This window comes from Bombus impatiens, unplaced genomic scaffold (assembly GCF_000188095.3).
Source record: "Bombus impatiens unplaced genomic scaffold, BIMP_2.2 scf_1159, whole genome shotgun sequence".
Lineage (NCBI taxonomy): Eukaryota > Metazoa > Arthropoda > Insecta > Hymenoptera > Apidae > Bombus > Bombus impatiens.
Genome location: NT_177578.1, coordinates 59,803 through 87,196, shown reverse-complemented (window position 1 = coordinate 87,196; position 27,394 = coordinate 59,803). Strand labels below are relative to the sequence as shown.

Genomic DNA, 27,394 nt, shown 5'->3' with positions numbered 1-27,394 from the left:
TCTTAACTAAAGTTGAGAATAAGCAATGTTGTAATATATATAATATATGTTTTTTTTTCTAATTAGCTTGATAAGATAATTTTTATGAAGATAAATATTAAGATACATTCAACCTCATTTTGAGCCTCTTTAAAATATCTATCTAAAATTAAAGACAGACTATTAAGTTACCAGGAAAATTCTAGATAAATCTTAGTCTTTTGCAGAAGTTCGGGACAAAAAGTTTGACGCAGACGTAAAACACGTGAATCGTACTTGTGCGCGTGCGCGCTGGCGATCGACGAATGCGTGTTAGTTGACACGCGTTCTCGCTTCGAATTGTCGATGGCGCGCGTTAGCCACTGTTTACGCTATTTATTTAGACTGCCTCGTAGTTTTACGCCAAACAGATTTCGCGTTTTCTCTGTGAACTTCCAGTGGAAATCAATCGTGATTGTCGGTATAAACGCGACACAGATGTACCTTCGTATATTTTCATTTGTAAATGGATACGTTTTGAAAAAGTGAATCGATGATATACAGACAAAGGCCTTTTAATTGTTTCATCTCGTAGATCAAATGGTACGAATGAATTTAACGGCATTGTTTTATTATTGTTGTATTTTAAGCAAGGAACATGGAACAAATATTTCAAAGAAGAATAAGAATAAATTTATTCGTTTACTTTATACATCGAAATGGGTTGCTCTGTATAACTTTTCGCGGGATTAAAATGATTCAACCTGTGGGAAGCTGTTTGGTTCTTTAGTTCTTTTACAGCACCGAAAATGGTCTAGGCTTGTCTCGTGAGAACGCGGCCGAAGATTTCAGCCTGTCTCTCTGGCTCTCTATTTTGAATGGAAATTCTTCGTGGTCGAGTCACCCTGGCTTTAATGGAGGTTCAGGATCCCTAAAACCTTTATATTTGGCTCACCAGGGTTTGAACATTCTTTCTCAGTTTTACGTTATTTTTGTGTTTTAAACATATCACTGACTCATCTCTGATAAATATAAAACTTATTATCACGTGTGTAATATAATCTTTTCTTTATGCAATTGATATCATAATTCTATTTTTACTCTCTGATATGGTAATCTTATCTTCTTTTTTTTAACTTGTTGTACTCCAAATACAACCACTTGGTTTTGTATTGCATTGGCAACTAAGTAATTGCGGATTTTGCCATTAGGTGGTATTGACAAAATCCGCAATCAATTAGTTGCCAACCTAGTTAATGTTATTTGTTCGTATTTACCTTGAATTATGTTTAATTATGAATTATGTTCGATGGAATTCTTTGGGAATAAAAAGTATTCAGGCTGCAAACTATTCGGATAATTGAAAGTTCATCGCGCGACTCGCCTAATTGATCTTCGACCAAGTTAACTGCGAGAAACTTGAAGTTTCTACGGAACGTTGCAACGTTGTTTCATAGAAACGAAGAATTAAGTGTTTCTATCAGACCAAAGTAACTCGTAAGTGGCATTAATGCAGTTACCCACGACGAGTCTATACCACTTTATTGCACGAAATCACACTTCGTGTAAAATAATATTCAAAAATGTTCGCCACTTGTTTATGAAAATTGCCTAATTGATCATTTCGATTCATTCATTAATCGCTATTTACTTCACCATATATTCCATTCTGTTTTCGTGAAACAATTCAAAGGAATACAATTCACGCAGAAATTTCTTCCACCCGGTAAATGTTGGGTTGGCAACTAAGTGATTGCGGCTTTTGTCAATACCACATAATGACAAAACCCGCAATCACTTAGTTGCCAAGCCAATATTATGATCTGATATATGTATTTGAAATACTTTATATATTTTTGCATATAACATGTACTCTACAGAATTTTGCATCTTTAAATTTCCACGGTTTATTCATTAATTTTTTGTCAAATTTCCATCATTCTACTGAACCACGTTGATTCAGAAACCAGTGCTATTAAGGGGGTGTCCTGAATCAGAATGTTCTAAAACAGCGTTTTTTTGTGATTTTTTTTAGAAGGCAAAGAAAGAAATTAAGTTATTGAATTTTGAGGTATGGTTTTATATATATTTAATGAATACAAAAAAATTTTTTGTAAAGTAAAAAAAAATTGTAACAGATTTCTAAGCCCATTTCATGGGCTGCAGTTTTTAATCGGCGGGAAAGATCCACCTCGTAATTCTTGACTGAAACAAAAAACCGAAAAGGATTAAATTATTATAAGGGTGGTTGGTAACCGGTAATACAAGCGGAAAGGGGGCGATTCTACGCGAAAAAAGAAGTCGAAAATATAGAATAAAAATTTTTTTTAATTTTTTTTTTTTTAAACGATCTACAGTGAGATCCGTTATAACGAGACGTGCTAAAGTGCACGCGTACCGAGCTAAAGTGCACGCGTACCGAGCGAAAATTCAAAGTCGATTTTCTCGAAAACAAAGCCTCAAACGAAAAATTTTTATTCTATATTTTCGACTTCTTTTTTCGCGTAGAATCATCCCCTTTCCGCTTGTACCACTAGTTACCAACTACCCTATATAATATATAATAAATAAAAATTTTTTTTTTTAATTTTTCCATCGAGACAACGATCTACAGTGTGATCTGTTATAACGAGACGTGATAAAGTGCACGCGTACCGAGCGAAAATTCAAAGTCGATTTTCTCGAAAACAAAGCCTCAAACGAAAGATTTTTATTCTACATTTTCGACTTATTTTTTCGCGTAGAATCACCTCCTTTCCGCTTGTACCACCAGTTACCAACCACCCTGTATATTTTTCTCCTGGGTGAACTAAACAAAGGCAGCAAAAAAGTTTATTTAGATAATTGTTATAGCACCTTAGTTTATTTTTTTTTAACATTTTTTTAAATCCACCAAAAGTTTTAATTTCACATTTTTCTGCCTTTGTTTAGTTCACCCAGAGGAAAAATATATAACAACTTAATTCTTTTTTGGTTTTTTGTTTCAGTCAAGAATTACGAGGCGGGTCTTTCCCACCGATTGAAAACTGCAGCCCATGAAAATAGGCTTAGAAATCTGTTACAATATTTTTTTTACTTTAAAAAAAATTTTTTTGTATTCCTTAAATATACAGGATGGTTGGCAACTGGTGGTACAAGCGGAAAGGGGGTGATTCTACGCGAAAAAATAAGTCGAAAATGTAGAATAAAAATCTTTCGTTTGAGGCTTTGTTTTCGAGAAAATCGACTTTGAATTTTCGCTCGGTACGCGTGCACTTTAGCACGTCTCGTTATAACGGATCTCACTGTAGATTTTTAAAAAATTAAAAAAAAAAATTTTTTTTAGTTACAAATGACCCTGTATATAAAACCACACCTCCAAATTCAATAACCATTTCTTTCTTTCCCTTCTAAAAAAAATCACAAAAAACCGCTGTTTTAGAACATTGTAATTCAGAACACCCCCTTAAGTAATTCTCCATTTACTTGGTTCATTGTATCATTTGAAACAGAAACATCGATAACAATTTAATACTGTTTTCTGTGTGCAGGGTGGCCCTCCATTGGGAATGGCGGGGAAAGATGGGAAGGCGGAGCCAAAAAGCGGGGACGTGGTGCGGCAGGGGTTCATGGTGAAGCGTTCGCAGAACAAGAAACGCTTCACACCAGTCAACTACAAGCAACGTTGGTTCGTCTTGACGAGGCGCTACCTCGTCTACTACGACGGCGATGGAGAGGTACGTAACCGAGCTTTTTTTGCAATTTCAACATCGTCACACACCGTCCACTTGTTTTTTGCTCTGTATTTTTCCCCCCATAGCTGCCCCATTAACGGCCTTTCTCTGTTGCCCCGAAAAAAACTTCTGCTCCATTAGCGATCGAAGAAGAGGGGTTTCTCTTTGTAAATAAGCCGGTAACCAGATCGACAAATGAAATAGACAAGCAAAAAGTCTCACCGTGTAAATAGACTGCAAATATAGCTTGATAAATCGAGCAGACAGAAATTAAGCGATGAAAAACGTTCAAACGATATTTCGATGCAACCCCTCTTTTGGCGTTTCACTTAAAACTTGCCAGACACCCTTGTAACTTTAATTTACGACTTCGGGGGCTGATTAATACTTGGGACGACGGCAGCCATTGTTATTCCCTTTCCTCCCCTTCGTTCTAAACAGACACGAATTCTCATGGAACGGACAAACCAAGACTTTCATTGAACAAAGTAGGTTCCAAGGTTTTCGAGACTGGTTCGCCAGGTTCCACTAATTTGCCTTTCAATTCGTTATAAATACCTAACCGTGTTTGTAGCCTCGCCTTTTGGCCTGGTTTTCGTCGTGGTACCGATCATCGAGGATTGTGTTCGTCGAAATCAGGTCGACGTGTCTTTCCTCGGAATGAAAGGAGAGGAAAAAAGGGGAATCGGAGAAAGAAAATAAAACTCGTACGGACCGTATCGATGTAATTGCGAAGTCGAAGAAACGTACTCGACGATGCGATTTCTCATTCGATAATTGCTTCGAAATAGTCCGGATACACGGGGTCTCCAGCGATTTCCAGCGATCAGCAATGAATTTCCGTGGAATTCGTCGGCGGCGATTCAGAGAAATGATACGAGACGAGAGTGCAGCGTGTGTTCACCTGTTTAACTCGTTGAAAACACGGAAACGATGGTTTCGAAGCCTTAGGGTGACAGAGAACGGCCTTGAGGGGCGGCGAATTGAGTGAGACGGCGGGCGAAAGCCTTTAGACCGGAAAAAACTAAATGTGACTTAGATTGGATGGCGTTCGTTTTAGGGAAAAAAGGACGAACCATCTTGGTGTTTTGATTTAGCTCGAGAGAAAGTGCTTCTCGACTTTTCTTCGATACGTCTTCTTTCTATTATTTGGCGGAGGTTTTTTTACGTGGCAATTTCTTTGCCCTTCGTTTTTACGTGCCGCTAGTTTCCTTCAATATCGCTCTTTAACACTTGCGATTGACTCAGCTCTGGCGTTTTAATCCTCGTGAAAAAATGTTTTCAATTTGAGCAGGGACGAGGGTGTCTTTAACTTTTCGATGTTACGTTAAAAGTAGCAGGTTTCACGAAAACGAGGTCTAATTGGATGAAAAGGAGAATTGGAAAACGGATAAAAGAGTTAGAAAGTGGTATTAAAAAGTAGATTAAACAGTTCTCTGATCTGAGCCTGAGCGTCTGATCATGTAACGGCACGAGCCGAGATCGATTTGGTTCTGTTCCTTTCGTTTCGCCCCGTTCGCGATTCCTACTGACAGCATTTTGCTGCAGCGTAAAATTCACGCGACGTGCAACGCACTAAGAGGCCGTCGGAATCGATAATTAACGATCCTGGAACATCATCAGTTGCGCGAGACTACAATTCACGGGAGAATTGATAGTGGGTGAAAATCAGTTGCGCTGAATCTCCCACTTGAACATTATTACGTTTTCAATCGAGCGATTACCATAATTGTGGCTGATGCGTCCAAAATAGGCAGGAATCTTTCGTACATAAACTTCTTCAACTATTTTCTCCTCAAATTTTCTGTATCTTACAATTTTTAATTCTCCTTATTTTATTGTATAATAATATCTAGCCTTTACTCTTTTTTCAAAAGAAAGAAATAGATAAAAACATACATTTCTGCGTCGTGTAGAAAATTTTCGTTATTATAAGAATATAATGTAGTTTGACGAATAGTGTAGTTTGCGTTCTGTAAGGAAGTTTGTAGAGTTTCCTCGTCTTGTCGCTTATTGTTATATATTGGCTTGGCAACTAAGTGATTGCGGCTTTTGTCATTACCACCTAATGATAAAATCCGCAATTACTTAGTTGCCAACCTAATACATCTCCCAAATATTCTCCAGGAATTTAAGTAAAAAAGAGAATATTGTTAAATAACCCAACTGTCGAGTAGCATTCAACGTCATGCATCGATCGCCAATGTTCAGGTTAGTAATCCTTGGCAGTCGTCAACTTGAGCGATAAATCGATGACTAAGGTGGAAGAAACGAGTGTCAGGATATGACATCGTGCTTCCACGTAACGAAAGTGAATTTACGGAAAACAAGGACCACAGTTTGATAGTCGACGGTGTAATATTCATAAGCGGGTGTCGTAGAGAGCGAGCGCAGGCGTCGTTGTCGTCTTCCACGGTATCCTCCTGTTTGCCTACGCGGAAGACAACGGTTGTTCGTTCATCCGGCACCAAGTCGGTTCTCCTGAGCCATGTCGACCACTGTGGTAGCAGCGAGTGTGTTCCTGCTTGCCTCGTTCCTCCTTTTGTCATTACCACCTAATGACAAAAGGCGCAATCACTTAGTTGCCAAGCCAATAGAAGAGACAAAGAATGAAAAGAACGATACTCGCGTCGAGTCCGATATCTCGGAAGAATTTTGAAAAGGGACGCGTATGAGAATGCAAATGACGGGAATAATAACGCTGAGTTTGCTAGCGGTACGCCTCGAATCAGGGCCAATTGCTTTATACACATTACCTTGCGCTTGACAAGCGCCACTAGCGTTCCGGACGCTAAACTCACCATATTATCTCTGCCCGGCCGATAAAAAGCCACCTATTATTCCTTGTTTTCTCTGGTTACTTTAGATGCTTTGTTCATGATCAGGAGAAACGGTAGCAGGAAGCTTTCACGAGGAGCAGAAAGCATATGTACGTATACGTATACGCATAAAGATGTGGAGGGATTTTTAGTGTCAAGGTGCGATTAATTGTGCGAAAGTGCTTCTAAAAATGTATTAAAGCAGCGAGTTTTCTTATTCGCTTGTGTTTTATTCGTTCTACCTAAGATATTTTGCTCTTGAGTATCTTTTTTTTAAACGTCGATAACATAAATAAATCACTTGTGGCGTGGAAAAGAGTAGCTTGGTATTAGTTTTTTATTGGTTCACATTTTTATTTTTTTAGTTTTTAATGGTCGATCGTCTAACGAGCTACAAAGAAAGTTCTCAGCGTGAAACGAGAAAGCACACGATATATCATCATTATACTTTGTTAAAAGAAATCTCATTAGCTGGTATATATAGGCTGTGACCAATAAAAATACATACGTTCGATTAAAACCTCTCTTCAGTCTTAGAACGTAGAATTGTAATTGAAGAGATTGCGCAAAATAAGAAGATAGTTTTACTTTCCATTAATTTAGGCAAGTTAACAAAAACTAATTTAAAATCAAATCATTTGTTTTAAACGAACTATACATTTATACTCCATTGATATTAGTAGTAATCAATTTTTGCGTATTAAGCTCGTATATTCCTCTTCCTATAATTCCAAATTTAAATCACAAATTTAACTTTCCTGTCTTGTTATACATTTGTCAATTAGAATCTTTCACTTTCTCAACCTTTATGAACTATCAATTCTAGAAAATGTGAAGATCGTTCGAGCCACGAAATGTTCGAATAAATGCGCTTACGTAACCCGGAAAGTAGGTAGAAACGCAAACATCCAGGAAACAGGCACCTCTTCCAATTCTCCGCAATAAATTACAAACCGAAAGATCAGCGCAATCGGCCACTGGACACTCGACCTGAACGAATACCGTGGTGTAGCCATTTACAGATATAACCGGCAAAAGCAGGCTTCTCCCACTATCGCGCGTTGAGAAATGTTAGGTTGGCATGATTGCTAGTTACTACAAGCTAAGTTGGTACGACTTCTAACGACGCTCTTTTGTCTTAGAAGTCGACCACGTGTTAATTGACCAAGTGTATTTTGTGTGTTAAGACGTGTTGTACGAGGCGAAAAAATATATTGGAGAAAATCGAATCTGCGTGCATCGATTAATTAACAATCCCAAATCCATATCAATTAACATCGCGATCTAGACAACTCCTCTATAATCCTTATTCGATCTATCTGGTTTTTTCTAAATGGATTTTTTAGCCGCTCTCCCTTTTTCTCGTATCGGAAGTTTTCTTTATTTACCATCAAAGCTCGAGCGCTCGGTGTATTTGGCTAAAAATTTATCTTTCGCAGCTAAAGTGCAAGTAGAACAATTGAATGAGAATGTTTTACGTTATTAATTGAAATTCCTTTTTTAGTATACAAAGAATATAAAATAAAGCAGAGTTTTTTCATTCCCTTTATATCCTCGTACAATGTTCAGTAACATTTCAATATTTTAACCATCCATTATTATCTCAGAAATCATCCGCCATATTATCATTTGAAACACAATTTCAAAAAAACAGATCTCCTTTCTTCTTATAAATCTTTGCCTTTCTCTCGATACCACTCGCGATATTATTTCTCATGAAACATCATCGCAGTATTTAACCACTGGTTCTTACCTCTTAAAATAAATTCATTGTCTCATTATCTTTCATTATATTGTTTTTAACAAACGATTTAACGAAAATTTTCTTTTTTATCGTCGATCTTTACTTTTCTCTAGCAATTCACAAAATCACTTCCGTGAAATCTAGTCGCAATAAGTTAATCATCCGTTCTTATGTCTCAAATCAGATTACCCCTCTTTATTGTGAACTTTTATCCTTCTTCCTCAATTTACAAAATCATTTCCCATCAAACATCGAAGCTAATTGCGATATTTAACCATCTATACTCCGTATTTCTTAAATCAAATCATCCCTCTTCTCCTCTCGATACCGCTCACAAAATTATTTCGCGCTAAACGTGAAATTTAATCGCGATATGATGACCATTCAGTTCCGTCGCTTAAATCGAGTCAGCTATTACTACGTTGCTCAGATATAACCACCGGAAACAGCAACCCTCTGTATCCTTCTCCTGTCTCCACCATCTTATCCTGTCACGCAGCTTTCTTTAAAACACTTTGACTGCCACGCCGAAATCATATGCTTCACTGAAGACGCCACGAGAGTATTTTTATTATTCAAAGCATATAGTGGAAAAATAATAATAAATTGATGATGTAAGACTACATTCTTCCTCAATGGACCGTTTATCTTATTGGTCGTCACCGGTGATCGCCTTGGTAACAGTTTACAGCGACATATTATAACAACGCTTCGTTTATTTCAACAAACCATTCGCATTCGTTATTTCGTCGTAAGCAAAACGTGCAGAATATATTGTTGAAAGGTGTAGAAGATATTAGTAAACGGTATTATGATTATTTTTATGATTTCGATGAAATGGTAGAGGTCCGCAAAAAAATTTTGTTTGTGATAAACCAATGGTAGTGGTAGATTGCAACAGAGGAAAATGTGCTGTAGATTTGTCAGATCAAATTGTTACGACCGTTCGCGAAGAGCGTTCCTACGATTCTGATAGTCCACGCCGCGAACCAATCGTTCCCCCGTTTCGATTAGGTTAACAGACGTAGTTTAAATGATTGTAACACTGAACTAACAGGGTTAATATAAACTTCTATTTTTAACAATATTTAAAATGATAACTAACACGTTACAAATGATTTAACGATGATACAACTAGTTTATTATTATAATTCGATTCGACTTTATAATATTTCCCCACGCATTCGTTTGACTAAGCGACCTTGATTTTATTTCTCTGGACCTCTCGATGCATTCGGTTTGAATCCTCGTATGAAACTGACTGCCCTTCGACTTTTTCCTTCGTCTTCTCTTAGAGACGACCCCCACCACGCTCGGGTCTCGCAACCGTTCTCGCCTATGATCACGTACGCCACTTTTTTGCGTAGGTAAAATAACGAACCGAAGGCGAATCGATGTTTGTTAAAACTCGCTGCTGGACGACAACTACGCGCTTATCGCTACTTTGTGTATATTTCGCCGGTCATGTAAGACGATCTGTCTGCGACACTGTAGTACCAAGGGAGACGGTTAGAAACACGGCCTATAGTAAACCTCGGGGCGTAACACAAATAATGGCATATTCTACCACATAGAAGAACCCCCAAGTGATATATAAAATTAGCTTCAGAGTTAGTGTTAAATACATCAATTTCAAACGCGATGATACTCTATAAACAAGCAAGAAAAACAAAAATCAAGGCATCAGATTTTAGAATGGCACTCGCGATGCACCTTACACAGTGCCATTCACCAGAGCCGTGAAATATACTTATTCGACAAAGATTGCGACACGAAACGCAGAAGAAAGAGGGGCAAGCGTACCTGGCACGAAAATTTTGGAGAGAGTGGTATAAAAAAAAATGTTAAACAGTTAGGATCAAAAATTGCTAAGAATCGGACCAAAAAGGTGACCACCTATCATCCAGATTGTATCGATGAGCCACATTTATGTTTAAAGTGTTTCAACACAGTGCACTGTTAGATGCAACATTTGTTCTCTTTTTTTTTTGTTGATGTTTTAATAAAAATGTTTAATTGCTCAGTGGGGCATTTTCTATTTCAAAGTATCTTCTATTTATCGGTTATATTCAAAATGCCCCAACTGTCAATTTTCATTCAATTTTTACAATTGTAAGAAGTTGAAACACTCCGGCCAGCAGTGGTCATAGGAGGAAACCGTGGTGGGTCATATATGACCCATCGCAGTAGTCAAAGTGTTAACAGTAGCAGTTAGCTGCGTAGAGGTACGCAGCCTGTTAGCTGGTAGGCAAGCCAGCCTGTTTCGATGGCAGGGGCTGCTTAGGGGTGGATATAACGTGCTCGTAGACCATGTGTAAAATTGGCAGCGCAGGCGCCCCAGGGCCGCCACCGCCACCTTCTCTTCATCCTTTCTTCCGCCGTGAGTTCCTGATGCTGCTCCGCGGCTCAGTCAGTGGTCGTCATCGGGATCGCTCTTTGCTGCTCCTCAGCATCTACGATATATCTGAACATACATAGAAACATACCAACGTCAGTCAATTGCATTCTTTCATTTTGGTGTTCAGCTGCTTGCAAGCAAGAAGCTCTGTTTCCAAGAGCAATTAATCCGTGTAATTTCCGTATTTCGAAATATACATCGATACTCGTATACATCGTCTGTTAGTCGATATATTTGCCAGGATATTTGCCGCTATTTCATCGATCGATGCTAGGTGTTGAATCGAACGTTGAACAGCGTTTTCACGAATAGTAGAACCGAGGTTACGAGGATTTCCAAGAGCGAAGAGTATCGTATATTTCCTATTCCCCTCGAGTTGGGTGGTTCTCGGAAGGAAAAAGCTGCAGCTTTAAGTCGGGGCAAGATACCAACCGAAGTAATTGGATACTTGGAGAGAAGCAATCGTGCAACACCGTCTGCTGAGAGACTATTCGAAGACTATCGATCAACGATCCGCTGTACCCTCGAGAAGTAGAGTATTACTCCACGGAAGTTTTCTCATCCGAGATATTCAAGATCGGAAGAGCTTTTCCGACAGACTATTCAGCGAGTCGCGGGAATTAATCCATCGTAGAGAAGTTTTTCTAATTAATCCTCGGTTTCTTCGATCCACTTGCCAGCTCGTAGGCAAGCAATCGTTATTCATCCGGAATATCTTCGACACCACGGAAGACTTTCGCATCTTTCTGGAAAGTTGGGTCGTTAAGACGTTGAGAGGTCGCGCTCGATCAATCCAGAAGCTACAATAGATCACACGGCCTCATCGAGTTCCACGCGCCAACAGGATTCTTTCGTTTTTGCCTCGAGACGAACACTTTTCTCCACGTGGCAGAAGCGACGCCAATCGTGTCTCCTCGACGTGATCGAACTTCCAGAACCCTTCGAGACTGCTGCAACGTGGAGGTAAGATCGACTGGATCTTTCCAGGGAAGCATTACTTTTAGCTTATCCGAGATCTCCGCCAGATATCGTTTATTCTTGATCGCGTCGGGAACACTCGCTTCTTTTTTACCATCGGTCAAGTTCTCTCGCCGCTTTAGTCGGATCGTGAATCATTTCTTTAAGGGGCTGTCATTGGGAACGTTGAACGAACGGATGGTTCCTATTCGCTGGTCTTGCGTTTTTTTTTCTTTTTTTGGTAAATCGACCTGGTAGAAATCCAGCGAAGAAGTTTTGATTGTTTGGATGTTCGAAGGAAAATACGAAGAGAGTGGGTTCGATCGATACATTTTGGGGCAATTTGTATTTTCGTGATGCCTGAAATTTCTTTGGGGATTAAGGTGAGAATTTTGAGCATTAAAGGGGATGACAGTGAATGGATGATAGAGACGGATAACGTGAGCTTAACAGTAGAACGACTATACCAGTCAAATTGACTGGTTTTACAATTTTATTTTAAAATTCATACTTCATGTTATATTTTTTTCCGCTATAACTGAAAGAATAATATAATGAATTTTATTTTGCTTTTTATATATTCAAACTGAAAATAATTTTGTATCAAGGCTACTTATACCAATACCAGTCAAAATGACTGGTGCTTGTCAAAGTGTAAAAAGCGTCCTGCAATCTGTTTGTCGAACCCCAATTCAACCAGCTTCCTCGTTTTGTACAACTTGCCACACGTTTTTAAAATTTTTATCGCGTATCACTCGATATGATGATATCAGTTGTCAGGAAAATTCCGGATCGATCACTAGATCGCTAGATGCTAACGCTAGAAATACCACATCAGTCAAAATGACTGATTCTACAATTTTATAAATGTGTCAACCCTCGTTTAGGGATTATGGCCCCAGATGGATTAATATGCCAAAAATGTATTACATAACATGGAATTCCTTCCGTAAGAAAGTAATAAATCAATAAATATAAAAATGTTCTATTATTACGTATTTTTTAAAGACCAGTCATTTTCACTGGTTTCGATAGAAATAGCTTCGTGTTAACTATCGGTAGTTCTAGTGTTAAGGTAGAATAATGCAAGTCTAAGAAGCGATCAGTCGACCTTCAACTGTACGTCTGCAGAGGAGTTTTGCAATTCTGAACATAGCGTTCAACGAAATTCACTTTTTCTTTTTACATACGAACGACTGTACTCCATTGAAATATCGAATCTTTTAGTTTGCTAAATTATACTCACCGTTCTGTCAAGTGAGAACAAAAATACGAACAAAACTGTGTATTAGAGGAACGGTCAGCGTGAAACAAGGTAAATTAATTGCTCCGTGCAGTTATAATTAATTTCGCAACGGTGCATTACGTAAATTTAACGAGCTGTCGCGCGTTCGACGAAACACATATCCAAACGAAACGAGAGTTAACTTGCTGAAAGAACGTGTTCCTCTTGGATTTTTCTTCCAGAAACATTCTTCTTCACGATTCTTCCTATTATCTTCTTTCTTTCCTTATCTTATCTTTTTTCTATTCCTATTCTTCTAAGATGGAACAATGCATCGATTCAACGAATCATACTTGTAATTTATCCTGCAAATCACTAATGTTCACATATAAATATGGTTTCTCGCGTGATTTTTACTGAAAAGCGAGTTATTTAACATTTTGATTGCCACGCCGAAATGACATGGTTTGCTGAGGACGTCACGGGTGTATTTTTATTATTTACAGCGTATAATGGCAGAATAGTAATAAATTGATGAATCTCTCGATGCATACCGTTTGAATCCTCATATGATACTGACTGCCCTTCAATTTTTTCCGTCGTCTTCTCTTGGAGACGACCCCCACCACGCGCGAGGCTCGCAACCGTTCTCGCCTATGATCACGTACGCCACTTTTTTGCGTACGTAAAATAACGAACCGCAAAACGTGCAGAATATATCGTTGAAACGTGTAGAAGATACTAGTAAACAGTATTATGATTATTTTTATCATTTCGACGAAACATTCGACTGAAATGGCAGAGGTCCGGAAAAAATTACGTTTCTGACGAAGCAATGGTAGTGGTAGATTGCAACAGAGGAAAATGTGCTGTAGATTTATCAGATCCAATGATAGTATATTCTACATCACATAGAAGAACCCTCGAGTGATATATAAAATTAGCTTCAGAGTTACTGTTAAATACATCAATTTCAAGCGCGATGATACTCTATAAACAAGCAAGAAGAATAAAAATCAAGGTATCAGATTTTAGAATGGCACTCGCGATGCACCTTACACAGTGCCATTCACCAGAGCCGTGAAATATACTTATTCGACAAAGATTGCGACGCGAAACGCAGAAGAAAGAGGGACAAGCGTACCTGGCACGAAAATTTTGCAGAGAGTATAAAAAAAATGTTAAACAGTTAGAATCAAAAATTGCTAAGAATCGGATCAAAGAGGTGGCCACCTATTGTCCAAATTGTATTGATGAGCCACATTTATGTTTAAAGTGTTTTAACACAGTGCACCGTTAGATGCAACATTTGTTCTCTTTTTTTTTTTGTTGATGTTCTAATAAAAATGTTTAATTGTTCAATGGGGCACTTTTTATTTCAAAGTATCTTCTATTTATCGATTATATTCAAAATGCCTTAACCCTCAATTTTCATTCAATTTTTATAATTGTAAAAAGTTGAAGCGCTCCGGTCACCGATGACCACCGTTGCAGTCAAAGTGTTAATTAAAACTGGCATCGTTGCTCGTTGTTCTCTCTTACAAGAAAAAGAGAAACAGAATGCCAGTAGAAAGGGGGGAAGAGCGAAGAAAAAAGAAAGAAGATGCAGAAGTTGGAAGTAGCTGCACGCGAATGGACCGAGTAATTCAACACGGATTTTTTTTCACAAAACTCGGATTCTCCCGTTTTCCAGCTTTTCCCTGCTTTTTTCTTTTACTTCTGCAACCTAAACGCGTCGTTCCGTCTACGCTTCGCGAGAAGAACGTTCGGTCTGTGCCTCTATTTCCTCGATTATTCGAGTTCGTGTCTTGATGAACGAACAAATGGACCAACGGACGTCGTTTCGACGAAGTGTGCCTGACGAGACAGAGCAGAGTGGTGAAACGTAAGGAGAGGGGTTAAAACGTGTGGGGTGGGGATAGAAGAGCGTGGTTGCGCTCGTAGAACATCGACGTTAACGAAGGTCACCGGAAACCGGCGAATCTAATAAAGACGTCGTGGCACGGGACCCACTCGAAAAGCCTAAATGAAATTTTCCAACGGCCACCGCTTTCTTTTCGCGTCAGCCACCTCCTGAACGAGGATGCACCGAGCTACCGAGGCTAGCAACCAAAGGGAGGTCTGTTTTCTGGCTTGCCGAGCTTTATTAATGTTTATTAGGGCATGGACGTTGTACGTCGTGTGTCGGACGTTTTTGCTCGTGCCAGAGGTGTTTTGTGCAGCGGCCGCGAAGGCGGAAGCGTGTAGGTGTTTGTGGAATTATCGGTGGTTTTTTTTATTCTTTGCTTTTTTTTGGTCGTTTTTAGCTCCATTTTTAAATCTGCTTCCTTTTGTCGCAGTACATCGAGTTTCGAGAATTCTTGTTTTAGCCGAAGATGGGCTACGCGCATATTAAGAACGTAGTTAAAAGGAATATTCTAGAAAGGGTTAGATGAGTGTTAAACAACGGAACCGGGTTTCGAGTACTGTTAAAAAGGACGCTTTATTGGACAAAAGAATCCTTTGAAAAGTGCACGAGTGGTGAATTGAAAAGGTCAGTCAGGTTTAATTCTTTGCGTTCTTAAGTTGAACTATATCACTGGCGTTTGCCTTTAGCATGTAGACTAAGCTTTTGTGTATCAAAATTTAATTTACTAGAAATACTGTCGACCAGAAATACTAGGATACAATTTATTTTGAAGAAAACTCCGATAGCTATGATAGAAATTATACATCTTAAATTACATGTATTTCTTAATAAAATTTTCATTAATATTTTCATTATTATTATACATTACTTTATCTTATATATTTTTTTTTATTTCTTTATTGTACTATAGTTTATTCTATTTTGTATTTATTTCATCCATTTTACTTATTATATACGTTACTGTTACTTTCTTCGTTCGCACTTCAATTTAGGAAACGGCTTCCTCGAAAATATTCGGTTGGCAATTAAGTGATTGCGGATTTTGTCATTACCACCTAATGACAAAATCCGCAATCACTTAGTTGCCCAATGTTGAGGTTGAGGTTAACTGATTGAAGAACGCGAAATTGAATTTGTAATAGAAAAGTATACTGAAATAATTAAAAGTATTACAAGTATAATTTATAAATATAAGTTTATGCTGATTGACATCCTTACTTTCTTAGTGTTACTAGACAATGGAATGATGTGGAGCACGTTTATCTATTTATAGCAAAAGGACATTACCAAAAGAGTTAATGCTTATAGCTTTGGCTAGAGGCTACAGGGTAGATAAATAGAAATCTGTTTATTAGTTCCTTTGTTCCTTGACCTTGCAAACCAAAACATAATGTATACTCAATAACATGTATCGCTCCTTATTTAGAATATTTCTGCGTAATAGCAGTCTCAAGGTCACGGATATACATAAATAAAGATATAGAGTTTTTCTTGAAGTAGTTACTTCAACACCCAATAGATTTACTATTCTGTTTGTAATAAACCGTGCTAGCCGTCTGCACGCCAAATATTTCTTTCGTTCAAGGAATCGACCGGCTATAAATTTGTGACGGATGAAAAGAGAGTTGTGCGTTTCGTCTCGGGACTACCGGTAGACTCGTCAGTAAGGCTATGCCCGGTAGTCCCTGCCTTAGACGTAGAGGGAGTCTCGCTAGGTGCGGTATTTGTATCAATCGCTCGTATATTCGACCGCTAGCGAGTTAGACAGACAAACTCGTTGTCGTCGTAGCCCTCTAGTGTTGACGGTTGGTACCCGCGGCTCGACCTGTCGGCGTCCTATTGATACCGATCCGCCATAAATTCAAAAGGAGTTGCTCAAAATTTGAATTTTCTCGCTTAGCAGGAACGTCCGTCGTCAGTTTCCATACAGCGATTCCTCTTAATGCCGCATGCGTGCGCGCGAAATAATTCCCATCAGCTGTTCCCATCGCCGTTTTGCAACTAATACGTTTCGTCGTTTTTAATCCACGTAATGGCATTAAGGGATAAACGAAGGATGACCAGTGGGGGAGACTGTGTGGGTAGTATTAAGCGTAACGCGATTTAGGGAAGGGAGCAATACCGAATAACCTGTTGAGAAAATTATTGTAGCGTAACACAAGATTCGAAGGCTAGCGAGATTCGCTGTATGCGCGTGCTATCCAACGAACGCGTTCCATTATTGTATAAAGCTGTGCTGTGTGTGTGCGTGTATATCTATACACGCAACCAATATCCTTTTACAGTAACAGGAAACTAGATTTGCCTCGCTGGATTCCACTGTTGCAAAAGAGCCAGCTCGTGGTGTTATCGTTTGTGTTAGGGTCCTCCTCTTCAACGGGAACAACTTGTTACTGTTTGTAATAAGCATATGGTTTCATAGGGAATTGCTTCATTGCGTTTGTTACGTGGCTTTCTTGCGTACAGTGTCACTCGTGTTTTGCTTTCAGCACGTTCATTTTCCAATTCCTCTGTTTTTGCTGTTACGCAGAACTGCGAGAAGAAAAGGGTAGGAGAAAGAAAGGAGGAAAAAATGACAGTGAGAAAATGAGGCAGAAGATAGAATAGAGTAAGAATTATAGAGTCAGAAAATAAGAAAAGGGAAGGGGAGGAAGATACAGAATCTTTCCTTCAGGTATTTGTAGCGTAGATTGATTTTATTACAATTTCTTTCAAATTTTTTACCATACGTTACCCAGTATATCGCCTATACATAATTCAATTTTTAGCGTTATTGGCGCGAATGGAATGGAAAATATCTATCTTCAAGGTTGAAAGTATAAGTAATCCCTATAGCAAGCAGCTGCAAAAATGACTTTTCAATTTGTTACAGAAGAACCGTCCTTACAAAGTTGTGAAAAAGTTAATTTGTCATGTAAAACGGTTGGAAGAGTATCTTTTTAAAGAAAAACTTAGGCCTCGCGTCAATGAAAGTATGTAACGCTTGCAATTTGCACGTCCAAAATGTCGTATATCGTATATAGGTAGCATAATGTGAAACTGCCATTATGTCCATTTCTAAATCGTTCGTTAGCGCGTAGGAAGCACAGACAACGAAGGAACTTTCTTCTAAAAACAGAATCTTGTCGTGTTTTAACGTTATACCTTAAATACATTAAAATGACAATGACTTGGAGAGACAGTACCATAGAGAATCGGAAATGTATCATATAACTTACGAAAGAGTGAGAATCTGGTCGATGTCGACCATATTCCCATGTCATCAAATTCGATGCGCATTTGTCGAGTGCGTCCATGGCCGGTGGATGCACTCGATGCCCCCTGTTTGATTGACAAACGATGTTCGATTTAGAATTTTGGTTCGTTTATTTTCTCATCAATTCCAGGCAATTTGCATATAGAAATTTCCAATACAAGGTGTCACGAAATATGTGAGGGATATTTGTAGACTTTATAGGGTGTATTTTTAGCGCAAAATGAAATTGCTTCTAATATGAAAATAAGCCTCGAACAAATTCTATACAAATCTTTCTATACAAATTTTTTTCGTCATTTTCATATCACCAATAGGCCATATAAAAATCCCGAAATATTTTCTCAGGGTCTGTATATTTAATGATACATACATTTACCTAACATGATATGTAACCCTAATCCATTATGTAGGTATTTGGTTTCCTTTAGAAGCCCGAGAAGTAACAGAGAATTTTTTAGTTTGTTGTATCACAAATCCTACTGTCTTTTATGAAATGTCCAATTTCGTCGAACACGGTAGCTGATTTTCCATTGAAAGTCCATCTTTTACTGCAGGAAGACAATGGATCGTTTATTGGTGAGGTATAAAATAAACATGACATCGTCTACGTGGCTTGCCGATTTTCTCCGCTAATTGAAATATCGCATCGCAAATATCGCTTTGGCATATTTCCGATATTAAAACAGGTTTTTTTTCGATAATAGGAAAACCACATTACAAATGCTCTTCTCTTTACTTGTATACGTAAAACAATTTTCGTTTAAAATTCTTCATTCGCAAATTCTGTTTTCTGCCGATAATTAAACACCGCAGGAAAGAAACGAACATGAGCACAAAGTATAAAATTTGTAGTATTCGAAAAACGAATTTTGTAAACTTGTTTCCCCCCTATGCAATATTCCAATGTTCATTTTTTGTAATTGATTGCTGTTTAAATGCAAGTCCATAAATTCGTTCATTAATACAGTTTCAAACGGTTTCAAGCAATTACCCAATTGTAAAAATATATTTCTGCTAATACTTTCACTGTACAGTACAAAGTAGTGTATATTATAAACATCTGTTTAGGATATTGTTAATAATGGCGTTTCTAATCCTCGAATTGTATTTGAAGTGATATTGGGTGTAGTGCGTTAAACAATCACTCGGTGTTTAGGTCAACAATATATTTATTAACAAATGACTTCTTTTGGCCGCGTCGCGTATCGCTCTCGGTTTCGCTAGTCAATCTCGCTACCCGGTTACAGCACGACTTCATCGCTCCCTAGTTCGAACCGAACTGTCGATCGGATTCGATTCTTTTCTTTTCGTCGCCCCCTCAATATCCCCACTATCCACACGTTTGTTTGGCGTCCGCGAACGTTGCCACGCACGCCTTTTTTCTCGAACATTCGACGGAAGGACCGTTGGGATATTGATGGCTCATTAGGCACTTCGCTTCGGCGATATACATTGTTGCCAAGTGCCGCCACATATTCTGGACCGTTCTTTCATTAAATACATGGATCGCTTTTTCCTAAATTCTCTGCTTCTTAATTTTCTTGAAATATGTCTGTTACTCTCTTCATATGTTTCCCTAAACTATATCGTATCATACTCCATAAACTATATTAACTAGAATTTCAATTTCGATTTGGAGTGGCATACAATCGCAAGCAATTCTGTTTCTCAACTTTCGTTGACTTCACTGACACGAACATGCTATTTTATTTAACAGTGCTTCTTTCAAAAGAGCAAACGAAGATGGAAAGATAACGTTGCATGAAAAAATAATAAGGAAGACATGCGAAAATTGTTGCAACGCTGGCTGCCAGAAACCGCTATCAAAATTTTTCGATCAAGAAACCACGGCTGTTCCACGATTTAATGTTCCATGAAGCGCTGGTTGCAGGATTGAAAGAGGACCACGTCGATTTTTACGTGACACCGAGTTATGCGCCGGTATTTTGACGTGGAAGCTTCGTTATTTCTTCGCGACGTCGAGCAATAAAAACGCGCTTTTTCGCTATCTGCTGGAAAAACCGGCCTTTTTGCCGACCTCGCCCAGTGATTTATGATTCTTGCGCGGATTCCAGCAGCCAGCCATGGTGACACGTTCAAGTGATATGATATCGCGCTGCAATTTGTTGTATTTTTAGTTGCGAGTTCATATGGCGTGGGTTAACTGGTTGCAGTTTCGAGAAAAGATTTTCAGTTTCATTTGTTAAGCGCATGTTCGCAACTTCAATTTCCTCAAGTACTTTCCGTTATCTAGTTACGATACATGTTCTTTTAGCGAAAATTAATTAACCTGTTAATTCGGAGTTTAATTTCAAAAGTTCCATACGGAATGCGCAGGTAAAATCAAACAATAACGAATATACACGTCAACCGCACTGAAATGAAGTTTTAGATTGACGTGTATACATGTCGAACGCAGTTAACTGGTCATGTTGTAACAGTTAATATCTATAACAATACATACAGAGTTAATCTAGTTTAACACTTTACCGACCGCTAGCAGTTCAACAGCATACGCACGTCCGACCGGCAGTTCAGGCGCAGATTCTCCCTGGCGCCGGTTCTGTTTCGGTTTAGACTCTCCAATACCATTCTTTTCGTACATCGCGAACGGTAAGTTTTTCAAATTAAAAACTGTGGGAGCTTACAAAGCAACGCAACTGAGCAAGGTACCTTAGTACTCAATAATAAATTACTCCTCAAATAATGAGAAAGATTGTCGGCAATAAAATCGGTCGGTAAGCGTCGGCGACAAAAAACCGATTAATCGGCTAATCGGTCGGTAAAGTGTTAAAATATAGAGTTATCTTTGGTTAAAAATGTCGTTTACGAGTAACCATTATAAATGATAAATATTTTTTTGTTTATCGGTAATCATTGTCAATGACAGAAATTCTGTATGGGTTACATATAATTATCATCGAAAAATTGTTTCTGATTATTTTCAGTTATTCTCAATCTTCAACTGTTAATCATTTTTTCTGCTTAATAAGATATATACCTAACTTAAAATTAGTTTTTTTCATGTTATCAATGAATACTAAACCATAATGTTAACAATTGACAACAGTCAAATGTGGTCAGAAAAAAGATTTTGTTACCCATATTGGTTAGCGGAAACCAAAAAAATTTTTCGTTATCGATAATGGTTATCGGTAACGAAAATAAAAGTCTGGCCAACGATAATGGTCTCTGGTAACGAAAAAAATTCCGATCATTTGTTTTAGTTACTGGCAATGTGAATGAAATTTCCGTCATCGATAATGGTGACCGGTAGTGCAAAAAATGTTAATCATTCGTAATGGCTATTCCTAATAGGAACAATTAAAAATTAATATTTCTTAATAGTTTTACTTTTTGAGAAATTTCTTACAGTTTTATTCATGAATGACTTTCATTGAAATAAAAATTAATTTTTATTCAATGACGTCTTTCCAAAAAATATTAGAAATAACTTATACTTTGGATCTTTGAATTCTTTCAAACGACTGCTTCCAAAATTCATTGCAGTAAGATTCCTGAACAAGAATCACCAAACGTAGAATTTAGGAAAGAAAATGTACTTTATTTACATAAAGAAACAAAATAATTATATATAATATTAAGTTCTTAACAGAATCTGGTTCTACGTTTCAGTCGAATATTTTTCTTGTATATTGCAAAAGTTCAGGTAGTTTGCAGAAAAATCAATAGGGTAGAAAAATTGCACGTTATCCTAACATCTAAGATCATGAATCTTGTATCTTCAGAATCTCAGTCGTAAGAGTGAAGACCTATGGGCTTTGATACTGACAGTTCCAGTTGTGTCAGATATAACAGCCAGTCCCGAGGGAAGTTGCATCCATAAACTTAAATCCGTGTTATCTGGTTCAGGAAATTCTGTGCCTTTCGAAAATCAATCCTAATGTTACAGAATCCGGCAGATTTAGATCCTCTAGCTGGATTCAAGAATCTGCTACCAGTGCCAATAACGATATTTACAGCACTTCCACTATCTCACAAGTCTGCGATACTGTTTGCACTAGCCGCCATAAACTATACAAACCTGCATTATCTACCTACGCGTTTACTTACTTCAATGTTTGACTGTTAACTTGAACAGTGAAGTTCGCTCGTAAAACTAAAGTTGAGACCGCCACAGTCGATATTCGAATTTATTACTCTTCCACCGGTTCATGGCGGCATAAAAGAAAAATGCTGGCTAATTTTAAAAGATACACTCTCTATAATTTAACGTATAATTCTAAATATCCTGCAGAGATCAGAAAAATAATTACACAGTATTTACAGCTAAGCAATTACGTTACAAAGTATTTATAATTATCCATTATATTAATTGCAATAAATAAGACGGGATCATCTTTAACGCTTATTATATGTGTAAGATAACATGTAAGATATACTAACTGTTGAAAATTGTGGATCTTTGAAGCCGAAATAATGTTATAGGAACACTAAATTTATACTGAGGATTAATATTAAAATAATGATATATTTATTTCATGGACGATTCCTTATATATTCGTCGATACACACTTGCACGCGTCTCAGCACTTTCTTCCATACCCGACTTTTAACCGACTGAACAGTTTACATTTCTTTGTTTTCGAGACGCTGCGCACACACATACCTTCACACACTGATATTCACATACAAGTATCTCTACTACGCATTTAACCCAGTCCAGCCCAGAAAATTATACATATCTCAACACTACCTTTTTGCCCGATGTACGCATGTTTGTAGTAAATACTTCGCAATTTCTATATTCCTTTGTATATTCACATTTGTATTGTTCATTTGTATTCGTAACAACGTATAACGTATCTCATTACAGAGCTACTGAAGTTGTCAAAATGTTTTATATGGCACACACAATGTGGACATAGTAGCATTCTACGATAAGAGTTCAGATACATTCGCGAGTCAGTGTATACATTTTCTTGGGTATCGTTCGCATATCCAATTTCGTTGTAACGGTGACAAAACAGACTATCGCGTCGTTCTTAAACCGATCCGTTAGTCAACGAAGAAAGCTGGATCCTCTACTTTTATTCTGCACGCTTCATACGACGCACGATACTAGAAAGCTGGTTTCTCATTGATTAATGACAAGGGAGACGTTTTCTCGGTGAATAACAGAGAAGATTGGAACGCGTGTACAGAGTTGTAAGCAAATAGAGGGAAGAGAAGAAACGCAACGAGGTCAAAGGATTCGACTCCCTTGGCATCTCTCTCGCTCTTTCGCCAACTCGGCGAGAATGGCGAATGCAAGAGGAGATGGTAAAGGGGAAAAAAGATAGCGAACGGAGGAAAGCACTTAGAAAGGACGAGGGGAATTAATAGAGAAAGCGTGAAATGAAAGAGTGGAGGAGTTGGACGAGAAGTTGTGCGATTTCATCGCTCGTAGCGGAAAGAAATTCGAATCGGGAACCAAGTAAAAGATAAGACAGTCTTGATAACCAGACTGAAGGAACCTCGAACTAGGAAACGCGATTGCGCCTTTCGTTTCTTCACAACTAATTTCGAAATTCGCAATTCCCTTTTGAATCCCGTTTCTCGATAGATTCAAGATACACAGCTCTTTCAAACAAACGTGCCTGCTAAAATAACTTCTTAAATATTTGTCATTTACACACGTTGACTCATTGTGAGCTTCTTTATACAATTATCGTTCAAACTATTTGTCGTGTAACTGATTTTTTCGATAGAAGTTTCTTTGTTTCAAGGAAGATGACCCAACTAGGTGCAAGTTTCTTGACATTTCAAGCTGATTTTTATTGTGTTAAATAGAACAGTATTTTTGTGATAGTTGGCCGCGTAATATACTTCGAGACAAGTTCATTGGCCTATGATATAGTTGGTTATTTGAAGTTTTCTTTGAATAGAAAAAGTGTTCTTTATTTTATTGTTTCTCTTCCTACATGAAAACTGCAACGAGAAATTTATCCAACATTACTTCGATACTATTGTAGTGGCACTCGACAGCAAATTATGACCGGACGACGGTAGGGCAGTGGTTAACGCCGTTGGTTACGAACGTTTCCGTACCAGGTTCAAATCCCGGCACTTGTAGGTCCCATTTTTTCTCCATGATTTTTTCTCCACGATTTCTAAATGAGAAGAAGCACTATCATTACGTACAGTACCTCACAGAAGTATTCGAACACTTACATATGCAAACTTGAATGGACGAAATAATGTACGTTAGAGTAATTTGGTTAGGCAAGCAGATGTCAATAGGAAGATGGAAGTTTTGAGGTTATGTCAGTAAAATTTGAAAAGGATTCAACGACGTAGGTTAGGAGTTTGATACATTTATTAGAAACAGGCATTGTAAGTGACTGACAAAAGTATTTGAGCGCTACCATATGTTATTAAATTATTTAATATTAATATTTTGTTGGACCACCTTTAGCAGCGATAGTGTGTCTCAATCGACGTTCCATACTGTAAACCAATGATTTTGTAAAACTGCACTCAACGGAGTTCCATATTTCTATAATTTTATCTTTCAATACTTGCTTCGAGGTTATCTGAAATTTATTTCATCTTTTCCCGATTTCAGCCCATAAATTTTCAATCGGATTTATGTCTGGACTTTGCGGTGGAGTAATTAGCATGCGTGGTGTGTTATATACGATTCATTCTTTCGCAATTCTAGCAGTATGCTTAGGATTATTATCTTGTTGGAAGTGGAAATCTTCCAATAATCCTAATCTACGGGCACTTTCTTTAAGGTTATTTTTTTAAATATTTAAAAATATTTAAAAGTCAATCTTTTTTTATGATTTACCGCATTAATGTATGGCTTGTTTCGCAGTACTCTGCCTTGGAAATCATTGTTTCGTCAGATTCGTCGACATAATTACGGGTGAACTTCTTCATGAAACATATCAGCTACCATACTTGCGAGTCGAGGAGTGGATGCAGTAGGATTTTTTTTTAATTCGCGAACGATAACTTTCTCCTCTCTTCCAGTCAATTTCTTTGGTCGACCTGATCGAGCTTTGTTTGCAAGTGTTTCCTCATTCTCTCACTTGTTTATGATATAATGTGTCGTGGACTTACTTCTGCTCACAATTCCGGCAATCTCGTTATATAATCTGCCGTCCTCGTGTAATCGGATATTATTTCACGTTCACACTTTTTACTTTCACACTTTTTGGTATTCATTTTAAATACTGTTATGCACACTTTTACGTTACTGTTACCGAAACGATATCCTAACGTCAAGTGAACGTACCAATATTTTCATCTAGCAATAATGTTTGCATTCGCTGCAAAGGAAAATAGAAAATTATCAACAGTGCTACAGCGTTCGAATACTTTCGTGAGACACTTATCATGAATGTCTCTAATAAATGTAACATAACCCCTGTCTATATTATTGACTCGTTTTCAAATTTTACTGATATAATTGTTGAGATACTTATAATTTTCTGTGCTGGACTGGGTTAAATGCGTAGTAGAGATACTTGCATGTGAATATCAGTGTGTGGAAGTATGTGTGTGCGCAGCGTCTCGTAAACTGTTCAGTCGGTCAACAGTCGGGTATAGAAGAAAGTGCTGAGACGCGTGCAAGTGTGTATCGATGAATATATAAGGAATCGTCCATGGAATAAATATATTACTATTTTAATATTAATCCTCAGTATAAATTTAGTGTTCCTATAACATCATTTCGGCTTCAAAGATCCACAATTTTCAACAATAATCTTGACACTTTTTCGTCACTATGGATACCAAATTGATTTACAAATTAGTTTAGTATACCTCATGTTATTACTTGAAATTTGTAAGTATAAGCATTCGAATACTTTCGTCAGCCATTGTATATTTATACAGAAAACATTGTTGCATCTAACTTTCAGGATATTTTACATCGAATAAAATCTACTCTTAATTTACCCAAACCATGAAATCCGTTCTAACCGTTGTAAAATGTGTTCTTGCTATCTCTGGCGATTTAGCATTCTGGAAATGGTCGAAATTGGCATGGAAGATGGTATCATCGGGGCAACCGAAAGTCCAAACGATTCGGACGGTCTATTTCGATATTCCTTTCGAATACCGTTTCAAATGTCGATCCATGAACACACGTGTACCATAGGGAAATCGGATTCGCTACTCGCTGGCAATCTAACAGTTAAAACGTGTATGCAGCAAAGCTTTAGCCGAAATATTAGTGGAAACGGTATTGCCTGGTCCCTAAGTAGCATTTATATTCTCGTTATCCAAATAGCGATGTTTTCGACGTTTCGGCAGATAGGATGCCCGTGTAATCAAGATTCTCTGTCCCGATAAACGTGGACAGTACGCGGATAGCTGTCGGTCTTCGTTTCTGTACGCGTTTCGTTCATACGAAACGTGAGAAAAAAAAAAAAAAGGACAAAAAGGGAAAAAAGGAAGAAATGGATTGACATTGTCAATCAAACGATTCGCGACGCTCGGCTTGCGATGGAAACCGACTGCTGCGCTTGAATAAAAACGTAAATATGCCCCAGAGTGTTGGTAGATAGTATTGCTAGAGATACGATTGATGGACATTGATATGGATGGCATTTGATGATTTTATGAGTAATCGCGAGAAAACTACCTTCTGTGCTGTTAAAATAAATTTTCAAATCTGTTGTCCGAGCATTTGATCCTGTAATCAGAGAGATGAATGGCCTGTGACGTTGATTTGATGCAGTTAAAAAGTAGCGTTAATACACACAGCCCTGCTTAATCTTTAGTAAATGATACATTTATTAATCAATTTATCAATCGCAATGTGATTCTTTGCAAGAATCTAATTATAATAATTTCGTATGAGGGAAAAGGAAATGGAAAACAGAAATTTTTGTAAAGTGTCAGTTGGCATATCAACCCTCTGCACTGCGAATTTTATTTCAATTTCGTTAGCAGCAGCTGCCAACGCTTTTAAGTGTTTTATTTGAAATTTATTTTAACTAAAAAAATAAGACAATTGAGATAAATAAAGGAAGAAAGAAATTCACTTATCAGGCATGTAAGCATGAAACCGGAATTTGCTTAAGTGTTTTATTTGAAATTTATTTTAACTAAAAAAATAAGACAATTGAGATAAATAAAGGAAGAAAGAAATTCACTTATCAGGCATGTAAGCATGAAACCGGAATTTGCTTATAGATGGCCCTAGCTGATAATGTAGTTATCACTAAACTGCGTCATTGATGCCAGAAGTCTTTGTTCACATCTCACAAACATTTTCGACTCGGAACAATACAACTTTCATACAACAGCATAGTTTGTAATGTCAGGTCTATAAGTATGAAACCGGAATTGGCTTACAGATGGCCCGTAGCTAATAATGTAGTTATCACTAAACTGCGTCATCGATGCCAAAAGTCCTTGTTGACGTCTCACAAACATTTTCGACTCGGAACAACAT

At 37.8% G+C, this 27,394-nt stretch overlaps 1 protein-coding gene and 1 long non-coding RNA gene across 5 annotated transcripts in view; both read left to right on the top strand.

Annotated features, from left to right (window-relative positions):
• Positions 1-27,394, top strand: part of LOC100741235 (tyrosine-protein kinase Btk29A-like) — a 64,318-nt gene that overhangs the window by 1,710 nt on the left and 35,214 nt on the right. For 2 of the 4 annotated variants that reach the window (XM_033323723.1, XM_024371168.2), the window contains one exon: positions 3,489-3,674. In XM_033323723.1, coding sequence (XP_033179614.1) covers positions 3,489-3,674 — 186 coding nt within the window. Of the gene's footprint in view, positions 1-343; positions 562-893; positions 918-3,488; positions 3,675-27,394 lie in introns of those variants that run through there. The other 2 variants (XM_033323724.1, XM_033323725.1) reach the window with 2 other exon arrangements.
• Positions 9,091-20,602, top strand: LOC117152337. The gene is made up of 3 exons (XR_004462688.1): positions 9,091-9,101; positions 18,325-18,329; positions 20,457-20,602. It is a non-coding gene; the product is annotated as an uncharacterized LOC117152337 (long non-coding RNA).